This window comes from Trematomus bernacchii, unplaced genomic scaffold (genome assembly GCF_902827165.1).
Source record: "Trematomus bernacchii unplaced genomic scaffold, fTreBer1.1, whole genome shotgun sequence".
Classification (NCBI taxonomy): Eukaryota; Metazoa; Chordata; class Actinopteri; order Perciformes; family Nototheniidae; genus Trematomus; species Trematomus bernacchii.
In genome coordinates this window covers 28043196-28064933 of record NW_022987720.1, presented here as the reverse complement: position 1 = coordinate 28064933, position 21738 = coordinate 28043196, and the positions used below count along the sequence as shown (strand labels likewise).

At 41.2% G+C, this 21738-nt stretch overlaps 3 protein-coding genes across 3 annotated transcripts; 2 read left to right on the top strand and 1 right to left on the bottom strand.

The window, feature by feature from the left end:
* The first annotated feature begins 574 nt into the window (after positions 1-574).
* smcr8a (Smith-Magenis syndrome chromosome region, candidate 8a) lies at positions 575-11213 on the top strand. The gene is made up of 3 exons (XM_034144216.1): positions 575-2189; positions 2989-4695; positions 8409-11213. The coding sequence occupies exons 1-3, from the start codon at positions 1588-1590 to the stop codon at positions 8866-8868; spliced, it is 2769 nt and encodes a 922-aa protein (XP_034000107.1). The 5' UTR covers positions 575-1587; the 3' UTR covers positions 8869-11213.
* A 1946-nt stretch (positions 11214-13159) lies between these two features.
* On the bottom strand, positions 13160-16426 carry bud31 (BUD31 homolog). The gene is made up of 4 exons (XM_034144226.1): positions 16216-16426; positions 14765-14887; positions 13807-13973; positions 13160-13693 (listed from the first exon to the last, which is right to left on the bottom strand). Exons 1-4 carry the CDS (start codon positions 16307-16309, stop codon positions 13643-13645), a joined length of 435 nt encoding a protein of 144 aa, XP_034000117.1. The 5' UTR covers positions 16310-16426; the 3' UTR covers positions 13160-13642.
* A 427-nt stretch (positions 16427-16853) lies between these two features.
* pdap1b (pdgfa associated protein 1b) lies at positions 16854-21716 on the top strand. The gene is made up of 6 exons (XM_034144225.1): positions 16854-16961; positions 17235-17326; positions 18088-18192; positions 18360-18481; positions 19810-19961; positions 21257-21716. Exons 1-6 carry the CDS (start codon positions 16949-16951, stop codon positions 21310-21312), a joined length of 540 nt encoding a protein of 179 aa, XP_034000116.1. The 5' UTR covers positions 16854-16948; the 3' UTR covers positions 21313-21716.
* The last annotated feature ends 22 nt before the right edge of the window (positions 21717-21738 follow it).

Below are 21738 nucleotides of genomic sequence, written 5' to 3'. Positions count from 1 at the left end.
TACGAACCAAGACAGTAACTAACAAAAAAAGGTATTTAAAATAATTTCGTCTGTATTTTTCCTACATTTTTAACAGGCTGTTTTTAATTTTAGACGTCGTTTTTCTGAAATGTGAATAATTTCTGGAATTACTCCACCAAAACAATGTTATTTGCAGCATAGAGAGTGTTATGAAAAAGGCCATCAGTTTAAGATATACACACGTTTCATTGCAGCTACATACTACTTGTATCTTCGTTATAAGTTATCTAGTACTTAGTAGATATAATAGAGACACTGTTGTGACACCAATTTTGATTATTTGTTTAATTTCCAAAGCAATGCAGGTTCTTAATTCAAGTACAAAGTGTAGAAAATACAACTGCACAGCCAACCCAGCCAAATAAACAATATGTGAAAAATCCCAATATAAAAAATGTTGAGATTAAATTATATTGATCTAGTTTTCATACTAATACCATGTAATCATGATATGCAAAATATATGAAATTCCAGTTTTAGGGTGGAATTCCTCCAGATGGGGAGTTGGATTTGATCACCTGACAAGACTACAACCAGCTGGGTAAACATGGCGTCTGTCTCTGGATGTGAAAATTACATGTAGCGCTACAGGCTGTTAGCGGTGTGTGTGTGTCGCTCAGACGTCTCGCTTTTTAGCCCAAAACACAGAAACGTGCTGGAGACTACGCATGAAGAAATTAAGCTGAAAGAAGAGAGGTGCTTCAATGATGCTGCTGTGAAGAAAAATTCTCTCTGATCATCATGAATGGTCTGACGCCAGCACGGAGCCTCTGATTGGCGCAGGATAATTGCTTTTGTTAACATATATTAGTATTTAATGTGGAGGAGGCTACGTTTAATTGATTTGAGACATATCAAGGATCTTGGACTCTCTTTAGCAGGGGCGCAGTTGGATTTGTTGGGCCCACTATGCTGTGGGACCCCCTTTTTTTAAATGGTATAATCCACTTGCTTTTTCCTTTTCTTAGTCTGGGAATCTCCAGGTTTTTTAACCTCACTGACAGCCAGAATGGTCCACCTGACAGCTGGTTTATGACTTTTTAACTGTGCTGTGTGTTGTGCTTCTGACTGGTTTCAATGATACATTCAAGCCTTCAGCTGTTACTCTAAGGGACTTTTATTTTTTTTACCTCGTTTACTAATTTGCGTTGTGCCTTTGTAGTCATCTTTGCTGGACGCCTGTTTCAAGGGAGAGTAGTCACAGTACTAAATGATCTCCAATTGTAGAAATTGTGTCTAATAATGGACTGATGAATATCTAAACTCTTGGAGATTACTTTGTTACCCTCGCCAGTTTTATTGAAATCAACATTTCTTGATCTTCTGAGATCTCTTTTTAGTGAGTCATGTCAGCAGACCCATCTTGTGAATAGCAAATTAAAATATTTGAGTGATTATTATAGGTCAAAATATCCTCAAACAACACCTCCAGTCCTTTCCTTTCTCTTGGAATCTCTTGGGTTGTTTGAACCTCACTGACCGGCAGAATGGTCCACCTGACAGCTGGTTTATGACTCTTTCCTGTGCTGCTCTGTGTTTTCTCATGCCTTGCTCATCAACACAACTATGATAGGCTCACCTGACGTGGTGGCTTTCACTAAAGAGGATGATTTCGGGCAGGCAGATCCCGACCCCTGGGCCATCCCCGAGGAGTTTTCTGTCCCTCTATCTCCAATCTCTGACTCCAACCCCTGGGCTAAAACCTCCTACGCCAAGTTCACCAAAGACTTCATCCTCATCTCCGAGTTCTCCGAGCAGGTCGGCCCTCAGCCTCTCCTCACCATCCCCGAAGACCCCAAAGTCTGCGGCACCTTCGACCTCAACTACTTCTCCCTGCGCATCATGTCGGTGGACTACCAGGCCTCCTTTGTGGGGCATCCGCCCGGCAGTGGGTACCCGAGGCTCAGCTTTGTGGAGGACTCCAGGGTGGTGCTGGGAGACTCAAAGGAAGGAGCGTTTGCATACGTCCATCACCTCACGCTTTACGACCTGGAAGCGAGGGGCTTCGTGCGACCGTTCTGCATGGCGTACGTCTCGGCTGACGAGAGGAAAATCATGCTGCAGTTTCAGGAGCTTTCCCTCCGCTTCTCTCAGGCGTCCGAGTGTCTGAAGGCTGGGAACAGGAGGGCGTTTGCCAAGGAGCTCCAGAGGAAGCTGCGGGATCTGGAGTAAGAACTTCCATATAACTTTGTACTTGCTAATATATTATCTGATATCTTTTCAAATCTGTGTTTCAATCATTTAAGTAAAGAGTGAACAGAAAAAACATTGACATTTTGTTAAAGGCATTAATGGACAATCCATATTCGGGCCCTGGTACAAAAAAATAGTTGTTGGCCCCTTTTAGACCCCGAATTATTTCTACTCCTTATTGTGTTTTGACCATGTTTCCACCCTTTTTAATGGATTACTTCACCCAGAAAATCATCCATTTGTGTATCAATTACTCACGCCATGTTATCTTGTGTTCTTGAAGAAAAGCATTGTTTTTATTGCATGCCTCCAAGTGAACAAGGAATGACGAAGAACAGGGAATAGTCTTGATGAATTTACATAAATAGGGTTTACCAAAAGCAAAACCATATCAAAACATAAGCTTATAAACTCTCAAACAACTCATGCATTTATCAAGTTGTATGCTCACACGCAACTATACCTAAACATATTCATTTTCACCTGAATCTTACTATTTAATACACTTTATGGAAATCAATCAAAACATTTAGAGATATTTTAGTCTCTACCTAAATTATGTACCAACAGCCGAGTATTACTTCCCTAGAGTTGATTGCATGGTTTAAAACACAACTAGCTAAGGAACCCTAACCCTAATCTCACAGTTTTTGAGGTCACATGTTACCGGTTTATAGTATTTCTCGTGCAGTAGTTTCCTGATAACGCACAGGCTCCTCTTAGGAAAAAACCAACCTATATTCCCCTTTCTAATTGTGTTGTTCCTCCCCTCAGGTACACTCACTCGGTGCTGCAGAGGGAGGAGGGTCTGCAGAGAGAGGCTGGGACTCAGCGCATGTACTCCGCTCACGCTGTGGAGAAAGCCAACGAGCTCGCTAACGTGGAAAAAAGCATCTACGAACACCGAGACCTGCTGAGACAGATCAGCTCCTACAATAAACGTCCGCGCCGAGACCCTCAAGCCGTCAGCTGCCAGAGGTGCATCAACGAGTGCTTGATCGAATGCGAGCAGCTGATAGACAAATATGCAAAGCTTGCCAGGCCTTTTAGCTACAATGACAAAGATGAAACGGGGCAGGCCATCGATGCTGGAGGTGAAGAAGAAGGGGATGGTGAAGGCGTTAAGCGAAGGCCGTCCTACACGCCACAGCTGATCAAAGCTAAGTCTGCAAAGTGTTTCGACAAACGCCTGAAGACCCTGCAGGAGCTGTGCGACGTTACTTTCTACGACGCCACCGTGACGCTCCTGAAGGACACGGAGAAGGGTTTCCGGGGGGATCTTTGCTACCTTCACACACAACGCCTGGACAAGGCACTACGCAGGAAACAGAGAGTTACCAACTTCCTGTTTGAGGAGGACCTCGGGGATGACGATGAAGAGGATGAAAGGGGGACCCTGAGACCATTCTGTGCTGTGAACCATGCTGTAGATAACTATACTCCTTTAAATCCACCTCATATTGTGCTTGGAACAGAACCTCTAGTGTTGGATGATCTGGAGCCTCCGGATCCTCTCAACCCCGGCCATACTTCAGAGACCGAACCTGGGCTTGTGGAGAGCCATCTGGATTCCTCCCCTTCAGATCAAACTCTGGAGACTCAAGGGAGCTCAGAAGGGAACAAAGGAAGCTTCAGCAGCGATAAGAGCGGACTGGATCTCGCAGAGAAGCAACTGAATCGGACTAAATCAGAAGCTCCTGATCCTGATTGTGAACTGACCAATGAACCGGACATGGAGAGGGAAAGCAGCAGCGAAGATTTGGAGACAACTGCTGGGGATGATGATGGAGACGGGACTCCTGTGTCACTTCTGGAGGTTGTGTCCGAGCTGGAGGCCAGCAGAGATGACGAGTGTGAAGTAATAACTGACGGGGCTTCGGATATATTGATTCCTTTGGACTCTGCTTGCTGTATGGCCCAGGAGGGTTTCCTTTACGAAGCTTCTCCAGCAGAGAGAACTCCTTGTGTTGGCCAAAGCTCCAACTCGCAATCCCCAGTTGTCAACCAGGAGCCTCAGGCCCTTCTCCCCCTCCAGAACGACTACACGGTGGGTTCTCCGGGCTCAGAAAGCCCCGCCACTGGACTGGAGTTGCCTGTTGGGCTCCTCGGAGATGCCGTTTCCCGAACCTCATTGGAGGAAGGGTCAGACTGTACCATGAGTGCTTCTACAGGGTCCGATCGGGCTGCTTCACCTCTTGGCTACGGGGGAGTTGTGACCCTGCGTCAGAGGAAGAAGGCCGGACAAGGAGCGCTGAAGTTTGTGCGACAGTATCCGTTTGCCATGCAGGCGCTGTGGTGTCTGCTGAGCGGCCGCACGCTGGTGGTGCTCGGGGCCGACGAGGGGAGGGTCCGCCGGCTCGTTTCTGCTCTCGCTCTCTTTGTGCCGGCGCCGGGGAAATGTGGAGAGAGAGTTCAAGCCTGGCTGTCCTGTGCCTTCACCCTCACCGACCTGCAGAGGTGGAAACTCATTGGCTTACAAAGGTATTTCCAATTTCTATTAAAAGCATTTTAAGTAAAACTCTTTGATGAAGGTATATGTTCCCAACGTTTCAACGGCGTTTCAACGGCGTTTCAAAAACCTATAACAAACTACAGGGAAGGGAAAACCCCTAAAACTACAATAGGGCCCCTTTAATATAAATAAATGAACAGGTTTATAATTAGTTAAAGGAGAGGTGTCATGCTTTTCCGGTTATTACCCGTCCCCTTGTGTGTTATGAAGGTTTTTATGCATGTAAACGGTGTGCAGAGTCAAATCCCTCAAAGTACACCCTGTAGCGAGTAAAACTCTAACACAGAAAATACCTCCCCAAAACGCCTCGTTGGAGATACGTCATTGTCCATTTGATTCTTCCGGGTACGGCATGATGTCAACCCGTACCTGGAACGAAATGGACCAATCCGTGGAGCCGTTACGTTACGTCTGCGGAGCCGTTACGTTAAGCCCCCGCTGATTGGTCCAAATTGACCAATCCACGGACTTCCTCACACACACATCTGTGTGCAGGGAGCAGGCAGCTCAGCTGATTTCTCCTCCCTGGCTGCAGGCTGATAACAGACAGTTGGGATCGCGGCGAAATTCTCTCTGCAGACCCATTCTCACAGCGTTTATCAACCTTTTTCTTACTCAATATCAAGCCACACTTATTGTTTTTACTTCGACTGGGAGTTTGTGTGTGCTCAGGATGAGTTTGGCTGTGTTTGGCTGTGTATCGCTAAACAAGGAAACAACACCTCCACGGAGCTCAGCGCGATTCACAACGTCCCGACCAATCAGAGCACACTGTGCTCACAGGGAGGGTGGGGGCTGGAGCTATTGGAGCTACAACGAGCCGTTAAAGGCAGAGAGTGAAATTCAGTGAATACACGTAGTTTACAGAGATGCTGTATGAGAAACCAATGTGAGTTTGGAAAAATGCACAATATAAATCTATTTTAGTATACCTCAACAATGGAATTATGATCAGTGGAAATGGCCATGACACCTCTCCTTTAAATTAACATTGTAATTTATGTAATTTTTTATTAATAATATAATTCGGCAAAAAAACAAATAAACTTGTCAAATACATGTAGAGTGCAATATTGGCTCCAAAATGCTGTAGCTTTTAATTATTATTAAGTAATATTTAAATGGAAATTCTACGGTCAGATAACTGTAACTAAAAGATGTACTAAAAATACAACGTTTGCTTATAAAACACAGACAATTCTTGATGAATTGAATTCTTGATGAATTGAATTCTTGATGAATTGAATTCTTGATGAATTGTGATAAAGTTTTGCTAAACACTGCAAGATTTACTTTAGGTCTTCAACATTTTTAGTTTTTTTTAGCAAGAAAACCAACTTTTCTTTGAGAATTCAAGGTAACAGTACGAGTAATTTAATCACAGAGGGTCATGTCAGCGGTGAAGTATTCTTTGAAGAGAGTCTCCATCAATGCGACATTTAAAAATGATGGTGTTTTCCTCTTTGTACTTCACATCAAACCCTACTATACAGTTACTCATCCTGTGTGACTCATTCCTCGATGACTCACGCAAAAAACTATTCAACTGTTAACCCTCCGGCCTCAAATCCATCCTTCAGATTATTTTCCATTTCGCTCATCTTCGTAATGATTGTGGGCTTCAGAGTAATCCAATATTTTGCCTTAAGAGAAGAGACCACATTTCTTTGTAGATAAAGTTGTAGGAGCTGAGTGAGTCAGAAGGGGGGGGGGGGGGGGTCTGGTGGGATTATGACGTGGATCAGAAACCTCTGGGTGTATTATATATTGGTTCAGTAGATGCTCATAGCTTAAAGTGGATCTATCATGCTATATTTGAATAATATAGTGTAGGACCATACCTATGTAAGGCATATTTATACTTTTTTTTTTTCAAAATACCAAACGGATCATGCATTTTAGCCATGCCTCATTTTGCTCAATTTGACAATTTATAGCTCTGTTTTTGCAAGGGTTGATTCTGTGAGAACAGCACCACTTACAGGCCTGGCATATGTACTACAGCGTCTCCAGCGCTTTCGAACGGCAATGGCCGTGGCGGTCTCCTCCTGATTGGTGGAGTTGGCCCAATAGCCGTAGCGCCACTGTCCTGACGTCAGGACAGTGTTCAAATCTGGATCAGTTTTGATCAGATCCGTTGCAGCCCCTTTTTTAGAGATTTGGGTATGGAGGAAAATAGAGAGGGTTGTGTTTTCTGACACTTGGTGAGTTCCCTGGAACACCGGGGACACATATTCATGTATACAAGACGTACAAAAGTGCATTTTGCATGATAGGTCCCCTTTAAAGGTCCCATGTCATGGCCATTTCTACTGATCATAATTCCATTGTTGAGGTCTACTAGAATAAATGTAAATTGTGCAATTTTCCAAACTCACATTGGTTTCTCACACAGCATCTCTGTATAGTATGTGTATTCACTCTCTGTCCTACACGGCTTGTTGGAGCTCCTGCCCCCCCCCCCTCCCTATGAGCCCAGTGGCCGTCTGGGAGACAGCGAGACACAGCTAAACCCAGCCCGAAACCAGCCCGAGCACACACACACACACACACCCGCAGCCTGGCTGGGAGTTTGTGTGTATGCTCACACACAGACTCACAGCCTCGCCGCGTCCCGCCTTCTCAGGGAGGAGAAATCGGCAGAGCTGCAGCTGGGAAAAGATTGAGTGTGTGTGTACGTAACGTAACGGCTCCGCGGACGTTACGTTACGTCACTATACCCAAATACGTCACTGTACCCAGGAAGAAAAAGATAAATCTCCAACGAGGCGTTCTGGGGCAGCATAGACAGGTCTTTTCTGTGTTAGAGTTTTACTCGCTACAGGGTGTACTTTGAGGGTTTGTGACTCTGCAGACCGTTTACATGCAGAAAAACCTTCATAACACACAAGGGGACGGGTAATAACCGGAAAAGCATGACATGGGACTTTTAAGAGGTACCAAATCATGACACCTCTGTGAAATTTTACCCTGGATTTTATTCATTTTTACACCCTATGATTTTCAATTTTGGGCATCTTTGCGCACAAACCAGTAAATGTATGTCATAGCTATTTAGTTGTAGTTAAATCATAATGAGTACAAAAAGGGACACACCAAAAATTACAGAATTGTAAAGACAAAACATTAAACTAATTATAGGGGGTAAATGTTATATGTGGACGTATATATTAGTGGCTTTAAGTTAAAGTAAACCCTATAATAGTTATAATTTCAGTCTATTTTTTATTTATGTTTTGCAGTTTATAAATAGGAAATATATTTACTAAAAAGGTTAGAGGTAAAGATACAGCGCTAATGTTGCAAGTAAAGCAAGCCGTTATATCACCCAATACAAATGGCAAAAAAGATCGTTAAAAATAGTTATTCATATTAAAAAAAAGGAAGAATTAAATAATAATAATAATAATAATAATAATAATAATTATGACACATTTGATACAATAAATGGAGCTTAAATAGCAAAAAGAAAACAGATAAAGTGTTGCAGAGGAAGCAAGCCATTAAGATCATACAGCAAATAAAAAGGCATGTGAAGGCACTACAGGTTATTGGAAAACAATGCATCAATCCATATTTTAACACAAACATGGAGAATAACTAACATATTAAAGATTTATTTGTATATGTAAGCTGTCTTTATAAAGCCAACTAACCCCCCTGTGTGTGTCCCCCCCCACAGAGTGGCGTCCCCTGTCGGCTCCAGCATGCTCTACTCTCTGTCGCGCTACAGCCGCTACATCTCCATCCTGGACGTCGACCAGAAAACGCTGCGCTGTCCTCCGTACCGAGGCCAGCTGCTCGCCAACATCGCCGACCATCGCACCTCTATCCGCCGCGGCTCCACCTTCTTCCTCCACCTGCAGAGCACGCTGTGTGAGATGGCAGCCAAGGCCTTCCTGTTGACCTTCACCCACCACCTGCACCTCCCCGTCAGCTGCACCGAGGGGCCGGAGGGGGTGGAGGGCCGGCGCCGCTGCTTCCTGCAGGAACAGCTGGGTCTGGGGCACGAGGACAGCCAGATCCTGCTCTACCTCAACCAGCTCGTCACGCAGCACTACCTGCAACCCGCCACCGGGGGCAGCGCAGCGGCAACCAGCTTCACCTTCAACTACACCACCAGCGTTTTATACAAAATCTGATTTGAACCTGAGGATTCCCACATATAGTTTTAGCAAATATCATCGTCGACTCTTTGTTTTTAAATGGACCAAAGGATAATTTTAAAGAGGGCCACGCTCAGTTTTATTTCCAGGAAAACCTCTTAAATAGTTATTGTTTTATTTAGTGTGTAAGCTGTCTTTCTCTCTGCCTTGCTGTCTTTTTGTCTTGTCGTCCTTCTTCCTCTACGGGAAGAAAAACAGAGACAGTTGTGAATGTCAGTGAGCATTTTGTCTGTATTTGGTCCAGAACACAATCACAAACCAAACACAGCACACGAAGGTCAGTGGTACTTATTGTCATTGTGTGTTTTAATGGAAATGTTACTTGCGCTGGCTTGTTTAGGGTCATTTCCGCCCTTTCTCCTCAGCACACAAACACACTCTTGTGTTAGCTAACCATAGCTCTGTGTTGACATCCACCAATCACAGTTTTCAGCTATGATAATCTTAGCTATGTATTTTTAGGATTACTGCAACATTCTCACGTATGCTGACATTGTCTGCCCGTGAAATCTTATCAGCAGGCTTATCACAGCTGGTTTTGTGACATGCCTCTCTTCCAAATTAACCTCCTGAAGCCTATTCCTTTTTTATATTTCTTTTATGAGCCAATTTCAAACGCACATTCCTGCAGCAATCTTCATTTTATATCCAAATAGAGACACAATGTTGGATGTAAGCTGAGTGGATTTGTGGGCATGGATTAAACATTCCTTACCTTAAGTTGGCGATGCATGAGAAAGTAATATGTGCTGCGTGAACTACACACGGAGAGCCCCATGTGATATTTGCATGTCCGGAAATCATACTCACCCATGTTGGGCCGGTGTCACTATTAAGGGCTCACGGAGCATTTTCATGGATATTACTCACACCGTGCAGGAAATGTACTTAAACCTAAATGTATTGAATTTCACTGTTGTCTTAAAAGTTGTCTGAGAGTGTTGTGGTGTCAGCATGAGACTGTCTTGTGCTCGGGTGAATCACCGTGTTGATAATATTTCTGTTTCGTTGTAATTGGATGAAGATGCTGAAAGAGTTTGAGGTGACAGGGATGATGTTCTATAGAGTTTATTATAGGGGAAAGAATGATTTCCTGTGCCATCGAAAACGAGCTAACTTGAATTAGGACAGCTGCCTATTATTTATTTTTCTTCTGAGCAGCCATTGCTGGATGTGTGAAATGGACAAAACTTGTGTGTATTTATTGCTTTAGGACAAATTTGGATTATGACCATCATGATAAGTACGCTTCGATTTTCTCTTCGCAGCATTCTGGAGAAAAAAAGGAAATCTTTTACAGGCCTTATTATGCTTTTTGGGGTTTTCCCTTTCCTCTAGTGTGCTACAAGGGTTTTTAGTGCATGTAAATGGTCGGCAAAGGCTAAATTCTCTCCCACACGCACTCCGCCCCCTGCCTGAAACACCTCCGTTGGACTCCTATTGTTTACTTCCGTGACATATTGACATCACTATCTAACATTCGTGCTCCCAGTGGCTAGAGCTCCAACATATTGAATGTGATAGGCTAAGGGGCGGGACATCTCTTAGTATTTGACCAATCACATCCGAGCTGGCCAACTAACCAATCAGAGCAGACTGGGCTCTGGTTTCAGACAGAGGGTGAAAAGAGGTGCTGCAGCACAGGCAGTATGTCACAGGAGAGGAACTAAATACAAATATTAACCAGAACATCAGCATAATAGGGCCCCTTTAAGTTTCTGCCACATCGGCCAGTTTAACAACACTTCAGAAGCGTATCGATGGTATTTCCAGATTTGACTAATTCTGTGGCGTCAGTATTGGAGATGTAATTCCGTATCTTAGAATGGTAAATGTACTTGTGACTGCATGGTCAGACGTTTATTGTGAAAGGTCAAAAGAACGTGGCATCGCGGCTGCTGCCCTTCCTGCTTCGAAAAGACACTTTTTAATTTTAACTCACAGCTACCTTACATTTTTAACTCTAATGTAATATTTCAGTTTAATGCTCAATCTTTTTTTTTGCCAAGTGATGTATTTTTAATATTTCTTTAATGCTTGAATAACACATTTTACTGCTATTTTTTTAAGTTTCCTCCCTATAATGCAAAAAGGTGAATGTAATCTGATAAGCCATACCACAGTGTGCTTAACACGTCGTCACTCAGTGTCCTTATGTTGCCATGTCATGCCCACCTTTTGTATCTCATCACGAGGGGGTGTCGTGCTCACTTGAGGCGGCGTTGATGCCATTGATTTGACTAAAGCACGTTGTGAATGTCTTTGCCGCTTGATGTAAATGTTGTTGATATTCATTTATCCCATTAAATTATTTGAATCCATTTCCTTTTGTGTGTGTGTGTGTGGATCTCTCTCTCTCTCTCTCTCTCTCTCTCTCTCTCTCTCTCTGTGAGATACTGACAGAAAGCTTCCCTCAGCTCTTCAGTAAACACTCCAACAGTCATGTGTGACTTGCTTTAGCGATGACGGATGTGGGAGAGTTGAGGTGTCATGAATAATAAATGCTGTGAAAGCTAATTGCTCTGCTGGAGATCAAGTAGAAATACTCTGTTATAATGTGAAGTCCTGCATTCAAAAATGTATTTCAATTAAAGTGTTAGCATCAAAAGTACTACGTAAATGGATTCATTATTATGAAATGTATTTATTGTAAAATAATTATTCATTCATGCTTTGAGCATCTGGAAAAGCGCTAAAATAAATGTAATGAATTATTATTATTATGCAGAATCGCTCATGTCAGAATACATATACTATTGGATTATTTTTATTGATGCATTCATGTGTTCATTCATTTAATATTGCAACTAGAAAATGTGGAACAAATGTTAATCACATAGTTAAATGTATAATATATATTGATAGTATATAAGTTAAAGGTCCCATGTCATGCTTTTCCGGTTATTACCCGTCCCCTTGTGTGTTATGGAGCTTTTTATGCATGTAAACGGTCTGCAGAGTCACAAACCCTCAAAGTACACCCTGTAGCGAGTAAAACTCTAACACAGAAAAGACCTGTCTATGCTGCCCCAGAACGCCTCGTTGGAGATTTCTCTTTTTCTTCCTGGGTACAGTGACGTGCCCATACCCAAATGGACCCATTGGCCCAAATGGACCAATCTGTGGAGCCGTTATGTTACGTCCGCGGAGCCGTTACATTTGGACCAATCCGCGGACTTCCTCACACACTCAATCTTTTCTCAGCTGCTGCTCCGCCGATTTCTCCTCCCTGAGACGGCGGGACGCGGCGAGGCTGTGAGTCGGTGTGTGAGCACACACACAAACTCCCAGCCAGGCTGCGGGTGTGTGTGTGTGTTCGGGCTGGCTTCGCTGTGTCTCGCTGTCTCGCAGACGGCCACTGGGCTCATAGGGAGGGGGGGGCAGGAGCTCCAACAAGCCGTTTAGGACAGAGAGTGAATACACATACTATACAGAGATGCTGTATGAGAAACCAATGCGATTTTGGAAAATTGCACAATATAAATCTATTCTAATAGACCTCAACAATGGAATTATGATCAGTAGAAATGGCCATGACATGGGACCTTTAAACCTAAAACTTCAAAGTAACGACTCAAGTTATCCACAAGAAGATATTTGACTCCAAATTGTAATGGAGTAGAAGTGTAGGGTAGTAAAACTAATTAAATACTCCAGAAAACTACTTCATTGTAGTTGGGTACAGTGCTCAAGTAAATGTACATAGTTATATTACTCTACTGAAAAATATTACAAAAGTGTGGTTTTGGCTGTTGGTGGGGGGAAAGGGATAGTGCTAAATTAAATTATCAATCAATTATCAGTAAAAATGTGCATTGTCGTCTCTTTTTGAATAACATGGAAACAGCCAATAAAGTTATTCAAAACTCCCCTCCACTAAAAAATATGTTGTTCCTATATTTGAATGTTTGTGCTTCACTTTACAGAAAGATGTTTCTGCAGAGATTGCCACTAGAAGGATATTTCCATCATAATTCAGGTGAGTAATTTCATACCTTAAAAGGTAGGGTAGGTAAGAATGGAGAAACCAGCTTGAGTGCGCTAGAATTTGAAAGTACACAACCGGAAAAAATCAGATGATTGGTCGTGCTTTTTACAGCGCCACGGCTTCCACAGATGATATTTCTTTATGTATTTATTGTCAAAGCATTTCATGTATTCATTGCTATCGGGATGTTAAGAGCATTCCATGGAATATAACAAAAAGTGTTTCTGAAGTGAATTACCTACCCCACCTTTAATTGAATCATGAAATATAAAAAAGAACAACAGGTAAATCAGAATGGTTTTATTTAAAATGACATCACAAAAACAAATGAAGAAAAAGTTTAAAACATTGACATTTCAAAACAAAATTTCCCCAAGCACTCTTTAAATGAAATGAAACATTAGATTTTTTAAATGACCTACACAGTGGGAGACCAGCTGGAATGACGTCCTGATCCAGAATCAGCTAACCTCAACAAGTCGAAGGCTTTAGTTAGATACAAAAAACACAGATAAACAAATGTAAGCAGTACAATATGCCCCCTCTCATTTACTCTTCTTCGCTAACCTTGTTATTGAAAATACCAAATACTGATCCCTGTAAGGGCGACTGAGCGTGATGCTGAAGGTCTCAGTGATTTGTTTCTGATGCCGGCGACTGAAATAATGACAAGGTTGCTTTGAGGTTTTGAGAGTGCACAGATGGAGGCTGGGTGAGCCTCGATCCTCAGCGAGAAAAAGGCAGGATGTCCAAAAACGTCACTCAGCCAGAACATCCTCTGCAACCACAGTGAGTGCATTCAATGATCCTTCCCTGCAGAGGAGAAAGGGGAAAAAGGCACATTTAGACACGAAGACAAACTCTCTAAAAAGGGATCGTTTTGAAAGATTAGTGAGAATCATTTTTAAGAAATCTGTCAGACTTACGACTTCCAGCTTGCTCTTGGGGACTCTGCAGATGCAGTTGGTTCCGAAGTTGGTGTCTCTGGTTTGGATGCAGCGCAGGCAGCACAGGTTCTCGTAGCCCTGCTTCTTCCACTTGGCAATCAGGTTCTTGTCTGCGTAGCCTTCCTTTATACAGTACTCATACAGCTCTGTCAGGGGACACACAGGGAGAATCACTTGTTAGGCATCTAGTGTAGTATGACTGTAACTGTATAAATGCTTTAAAAAAAAAGGGGGGAAAAACGCTGGACAATGTTAAATAAATTATTCAGGAAAATAAGAATTCTGGAAATGTTGAATTCTCAATCAATTGTTACCTACATAAAAGGAGATTTAAAGGTAGGGTAGGTAAGAATGGAGAAACCAGCTGGAGTGCGCTAGAATTTGAAAGTACACAACCGCAAAAAATCTGCCCCTTCCTTCAGACTTCCTTACAGAGCCCCTCCTCCAACACACACGAACGTGCACATGACCAATGAGGGCACGAGATAAGTTTGTGCACGAGATGGAAGGCTGACAAGCAGGTAGGCCAACCAGTTATTTTAGCCGGGCCGGCTCAGATGATTGGTCGTGCTTTTTACAGCGCCACGGCTTCCACAGATGACATTTTTTTATGTATTTATTGTCAAAGCATTTAATGTATTCATTGCTATCGGGATGTTAAGAGCATTCCATGGAATATAACAAAAAGTGTTTCTGAAGTGAATTACCTACCCCACCTTTAAGAAGTGTGACACATATTCGCAAAAAATCTTGGCAAGTAATTTAGTAACACGTTAAAATGTTATTCAAACACACATTTCAACAGATAACATATACTCTATGTCTGACTTCCAAGGTAGCATTGTATACAAATGCTGAGGTAGATGAAAGAAGAACAAGAGAAGTGAAAGTGGGAAACATTAGACAATTCAACAGGTAGAGATTAAACTCTGTGTACCTCTGCTGATGGCTTTCCTTTTGTAGAAGAGGTCGTAGATGTATCTACTCCGCTGATGATGCAGCCTGAAAATCGGCCAAAGCGACTCCACCTTTCGCTTCCCCTCGTGAGGCTCTGTTTCAGCTGGGACATAGAAAAAAAACACAGAGAAGTTAGCTTTGGTTAGCAGAAATGTAAAATAGATACAACTGATTGGGTTGTAAAGCTCCTCTTTGGGCTCAGTGTGAATAGTACATTTCATTTAGCTGATGCTTCATTCTTATTTACAACTCTATACAGTAAATATAGATTTATTTTAGTTTGAGCCATGTGGCCTTCAGTTTTCAATTAGTTGTTTATTCTTTCATTATCCAGCTGGTAGGAAATTGGTGAAAGCCAGTCCTTAACTCAAGCATTTCTGTTCTTGACCATCGTCCATCATGGGATCTCTCTCAAAGGAAAATGTATGAATATTAACTCTTTGAATAGAATAGTCTTGACACGACCCGGTTCAATGCATAATATGCGATACTTGTATGGTGGCTTGGTGACATAAATGACAGGGAAAAAATCCCTTTCAATAATAAATACTGAACAATTGCATCGGATTTAACTACAACCACTTCCAGAGCAGCTAGTCGATTGATGAACGGTAGATGATCAACACACGTTTCCTCCAATCGTGTTAAACAGCTTGTATCTATTACATTACATGTTACTTGTTAGACGCTTTTATCCAAAGCGACTTACATACTCAATACTGTGGACCACAGGAGCAATTTGGGGTGAAGTGTCTCAGGGACATGCTGACTGCAGTGGGGTTTGAACCTGTGCTCCACTGATCCGAACACACACGCACTACCCCACTGCGCCACACGCCTCCCATATTAAAAATGTGACCAGCAGCATTGACCATGGATAGATTCATTAAAACATTAAACTAAATGCATATCTCATAAAGACAATGAGAAGTAAAGGCTCGTATTACTATAACTTTTGAAAGAACATCCCATAACATTCATCCGTTTGCAACTTATATATATATATCAATATTCCAATTACTATTCTGCACTATTTCTATTATATTCTTATTAACTTGCACTAGTATCTGTTTTATTGTTGTTGCACTGTTGGAGCAGCCTGCGACCTAATACTTTCATTGTCATAACTACACTGTAGCTACATGACAATAAAAGCCTTGAAACCTTGAAACATAGCAGCTAGTCGATTGATGAACGGTAGATGATCAACACAAGTTTCCTCCAATCGTGTTAAACAGCTTGTGTATCTATTAAAAATGTCACCAGCATCGATTCATTATAACACCTAACATCTAGAAACTAAATGCAGATCTCTTAAAGACAATGAGAATAAATAAATGTTGATATTAGCTGCGTGTTGGGTTTTAGCTTTAGCTTCGCGGCTACATGTTGTTCGGACCGTTGGTACTTTCCCTTCTTCTAACGGCTCACCTTCTCTCATTTTCTGATCCAGCTCGTCCAAAGTGGGCTCGATGAGCTCCCAGCCGTCCGGAGGAGGCTTGCGACTTCTCTTTACTTTGGGCATTTTGCTCTGTTTTGTAGAAATATAAAGAACAAAAAAATCTCCGTGTTTTCGTTTTTAATTTTGCGAAACACTCGTCTCAGGCGCCAATAATTCACGTCACGCAGGGGTCCATTTCAACGTCTCGTCCCTCGAATGACGTCACCACTCCAAATGTAGATAATTTATTAATCAGCGTTTAACAATTTATTTTTATCTTATGATATAGTAACTCACCATTCACCTTTAATTAAACACGTATTAATGTCAGTTTACACATATTCGCTGATATTTAACCAACTGTTACCGTTACTGGTGTATTGCGTCACATTAGAACACTAACAGAATGCCTGACCAAAAATAACATAGCTTTGTTTCTAGTATTTTATTACTCGCATAATTAAGTCAAAGAACTAAAGAATATACCGAGATAATCACATTGTCTGGTTTAAAGCAGCAAATCCGTGATTACATGTGTGGTAAAATCCATTTATAATAGATTTGTTAAAAGGCAAATACTTGGACTACTCAGAGTATTTCTATACTCATCCCTGCTGTGGAGCAGCTGTCAGTTTGTTCTTCTGTTTTGACACTTGTGTACTGTACTGTGTACTTTAGTATTAAGTTGTTAAGGAGTTCTTAACGAAGGATTTGTTCTTCAAAATGCCCAAAGGAGGTAAGAATTAACCTAAAACATGCTTACATTGTGTTGACATTAGTTCTGTACATCTCCTAACCTGCTGTCAAGCCTCCCAAATAACAGGCAATAATCCAGGTATCAAATTTGACAAATCTGTGCTTGGGTTGTTATTTTTATTGTAAGAAAGCTCTGACAGCATTTTTATTTGTACCTTTATGGACACCTGTCTGGTCACAGATTCACCCTTGTTTACACTGTATATGCAAATCAGTTTGTGGTGTCATTTTCTATCTTGGTTTATTGTTGCAGGTAGGAAAGGTGGCCACAAGGGTCGCATGCGGACCTACACGAGCCCCGATGAGATAGACGCGCAGATGAAAGCAGAGAAGGAGAGGAAGAAGGTCGGGGTTCACCCAAAGACTCTCTATACATGTCCTATTTTTTAATAAAGCATTGGTACACTTTCCAAAATGCAATTTAATATTTCATTTGGAAAGTTCACTTAACTAACTAAGTGGTCGGATTTTATTGACAGCTTATTCAGAATGCTGCAACCAGAGTATTAATTAAACCAAAAGTTTTTAACACATCACCCGTTTTTTTATTTATCTTGTGTGCCAGTTAAATAATTATTGATTAATACAAAATACAGCGAGATTAATGAATAAATAAAAAAGAACAATGATTTGTATGGTGAACGGGTAAAATGACATTTTTAGTATCATTATTATTATTTCCTTTTTAAATAATAATTATAATCATAAACTAATATCTTATTACTTTTTCATTGTAATGCCTTTTTATGTTCCTATCTTAAGCCTATATGTTTTGGTCACATGATATTTGCGTATGTACTTACTTCTGCTTTTTTGTATTGAAGCACATTGAGTCTACACCTTTATATATATACAGTCTATGGTCTACACATGTCGTATGAAATGTGCTTTATAAATAAACTTGACTTTTCTAACATGTCTGCCCCCCTGAGACTCTCACTAGCACTCCAGCTTCCATTAGAGAGGAACTGATTTGTGAAAGCAGCTGCTGTAGTGTTTGAATGGAGTAAAACCCTGCATGGATTGATATTCTCTGTTGTGTTTGACCTGATGCTTTGGTTTAATAACGTTCTCCGGTTTGTGGTCTCCTCATTTTTGTGTTACAGCAAGAGCAGGAAGCAGAAGCAGCGGGGGGTGTAGCTCCGAATGACCTGACAGAGGAGAAGCTACCAGGATCAGGATCAGAAGACAGCGATGATGAAAACTCAGATGTATGTATGATAACTAACTATGAGTAATTTATGGGATCCTGTGAAGCACCTTGTAACATTTATATCTGCATGGCAGTGTCGTATAAACGTGTTCATGTAGTCAGTTCATTGTTTGCTGTGTTCAAAGCATTCTCTCCTTACTGTGTGCTGTTGTCATGTGTTTGCAGAGGAGGAGAGCGGGTGTGGAGGGCCTGATAGAGATCGAGAACCCCAACAGAGTGGCTCAGAAGTCCAAGAAGGTGACGCAGATCGAGATGGACGAGCCCAAGCAGTTATCGAGGAGAGAGAGGTGTGTGTTCTGTGTGCCTCATTGTATCAGTGCTAAGTTCAAATTCATTTTTAACATAAAGTGAAAACACCTTCCTCAACGGACAGTTCAGCCCAAAACCAATAACACAAGTATCTTTCCTTTTACTTGTAGTAGTTTATTTATCAACATAGATTGTTTTGGTGTTGTTTGCAGTGTTAGAGAATTGACTGTGGAGAAATCTGCCTTATCTCCAATATGATGGAACTAGATGGCACTCTTTGTGTGCTCAAAGCGACAAAAAAATGCTTTTGAAAACTCAACATCAATGTCTCTTTCTAGAAATCATGACCCGGTTATTCAAGATAGTCCAAAGGCCCTGTTGTTAGCAGTTTCATGTAGGAACTGTTTTCATTCTACTGTATAAGTGGGCAGAACAAAGCGTCTCTCTACTCATGGACTAGAGCAGGGGTGTCAAACTCAAATACACAGTGGGCCAAAATAAAAAAATGGGTACTAGTCGAGGGCCGGACTGGTTCAATGTTTATTGCAAAACTTATTGAAATGAACTTATTGCACATATTAAACCTGGAACTAACAAAGCTTAAATTATTGCCTATAAAAACAACATTAAACATTAAATAATCAGTTGCATTCATTTCTTATGGCTCTATCTGCTGATTCATTTCATATGATTACATTTCTCCATAGGCCAACAGCTTTAAAAAAACTATTTCCCTCAAAGAACAAACCAAACCTGCCCTGTTGTCTCAAGAAACAAAGTGCAGAAGGAAACATCCATTGAAACTCAGTTTGCTGCTGTGATGCTAGTTCAAGCCAGATACTTGGCATCTCATCTTGGGTGCAAGTTCATCAATGTTTGGGCTCAGGCTCTGAGCTGAGGTAATCCTCAGGATTGAGTGAAGGTGTGCGTGCAATATACCGGCGGGCCAGATCTAATAGTAATGTGGACTAGAGGCTTGTGCTCACTCACTTGTTTGCCTGGTTTAGTCGAAAGGAAAAATTATTCCTAAATGAAATTGCTCATGAAACACGTGGCAACCCACACCAAAACAAACTATATTGACAAACAGCACTACTGCTAAGACGAACGATGTGTATTATTGATGATGAGTAAACTGTCCCTTTTAACAGTAGACACCCCATGCCATGACATTTGATAAGAAATCCCAAAATGTTATGTGTTTAAAATAAACATATTTCTACCATATTTTGAGAGTAGTTCGATGAGTGCTATTCTACGGAAAGCCCTGCGTGTTAAAGATAACACTGGAAGGTTGATGTTTTTATGTCTGTAAAATTCCAGTTCCCCATGTTTGATAATGATTTTCCTTATGTCACTTTCACAGAGAGGAGATAGAGAAGCAGCAGGCGAAGGAGCGCTACATGAAGATGCACTTGGCGGGGAAGACGGATCAGGCCAAAGCCGACCTCGCTCGCCTCGCCATCATCAAGAAACAGAGAGAAGACGCGGCGAAAAAGAAAGAAGCAGAGAAGAAAGGTGAGCAAAACTTTGAATGTGGTAATTGTTTTAAATATGTTGCCAGAAAAACTCTACTGTATTTATTACCTAATGTGGCCATGAAAACTCACTGTCATTATGAAAAAACTGCACAAATTCTTCTCAACATAGAGATGACGTTTTCTCGTCTCTAGAATGAGACTCGGAGCATCAAGAGGAATCAAAATGATATCGAACATACTTGATTTATTTATAATTTGTGTGCCTGCAAAAGTTAGACATGCATATGTAAAGGTTGAAGAAAGAAATTCCATGAAAATACCAACAAAAAAGCAAAAATATAACCTTTTTATTTGTCTAACTAAGTAGGGAAACAAGTTATTGAATATGAACAATTAAATAACTGTCTGATCTCATCTTTTTTATTATCATAATCATGACACAAGTTGTATAACCTAGCTTGTTAGGGGTTAGGGACACAACCCAGATGTTCTAAAAATAAAGGTATTTATTGACAGTACTACATTTAAATGCATACAAACAATAGTAAACAAAATGAGGACATAACAGAAACATAACAAAAAGAGGACTCTTACACTAAGAGCTATATTTAAATACCACTTAACGGGAAACAAACTGCAAACAAAATCTTCACTCACTCTATTGTCTGTAGCCAAACAGCACCAAAGCACTACAAATACAAGAACAAATGCAGTTTTCTCCATGTCTTCTAAATCAGTGGTTCTCAACTGGTGGGTCGCGACCCAAAAGTGGGTCGCGGACCCGTTTCGAGTGGGTCGCGGATGTGTGAGTGAAGAAAAAAAATTTGAAAAAAAAAATTTGAATTTTTTTTTTTTTTTTTTGGGGAAAAACTCAAACTTTTATTTTGAAGGCCCGATTTTCTTCTCAGAGTGTACCAGAATGCGTAGTTTATGTTAGTATTTCTAAAAATCTCCTGGGGGAGAATCCCCCGACCCCCCTGCTGGGGTTGGGTTTCAGCATGTGTGCCTTTTTATATAGTTCAGCTTTGATTCCATCATCTCATTAAACCTTTTTTAAAAGCATACTTTAGTTCTGTGAAGGGATATAAGGGATATATGCACTGTACTTCACTTTTATTAATATTGTATGCTCAAAAGCGTATATATTACAGCACGATATTTTGTTGAATAGATTTGAGTGCTTCAAAATGTTGGGTCGCGATGTATTGACCAAGTAAAAAGTGGGTCCCGAGGCCTGACCAGTTGAGAACCACTGTTCTAAATGATGCTATAGCTGATTTTATTCATGCATCACGTGGAGCTGATTGTGTCTCTGTTATTTTCTGCTTGCAGCAAAAGAGGCAGCAGCAGCAGCGGCGAAAGGAATGAACTCCCTCTCAATGAAATGATGGACAGTTTTGATCAGAGGCACTTTTACATGTTCACGGACTGGCGCAAAATATATTTGACTATTTTTAAAGGACGAATGATGTCCACGTTACTGGTTCATGTGACCATTTGGAAGATGGTTGCTGAGACTCCAGTGGAGAGGGGTTGTGTATATTTTGGCCTTGTTTATCCCTCCAGGAAGTTACCGATGAATAAATCTGTCTTCACGTGCACTTTGGAATGAACCCCTCCTAACCTATGATCTTGTACATGATATTATTAACGATATATTTGTCGTTGTACAAGTTCGACTTTGCTAACTCAGCTTTGCCACTATGTTTTTCCGGAGCTCACATTGTACATAACTGATTCATGGAAATATTTCAGATTATTATGATGAAAACAGTAAAATGTGTACAGTACATTTCTTGTTAGCATTATTTCCC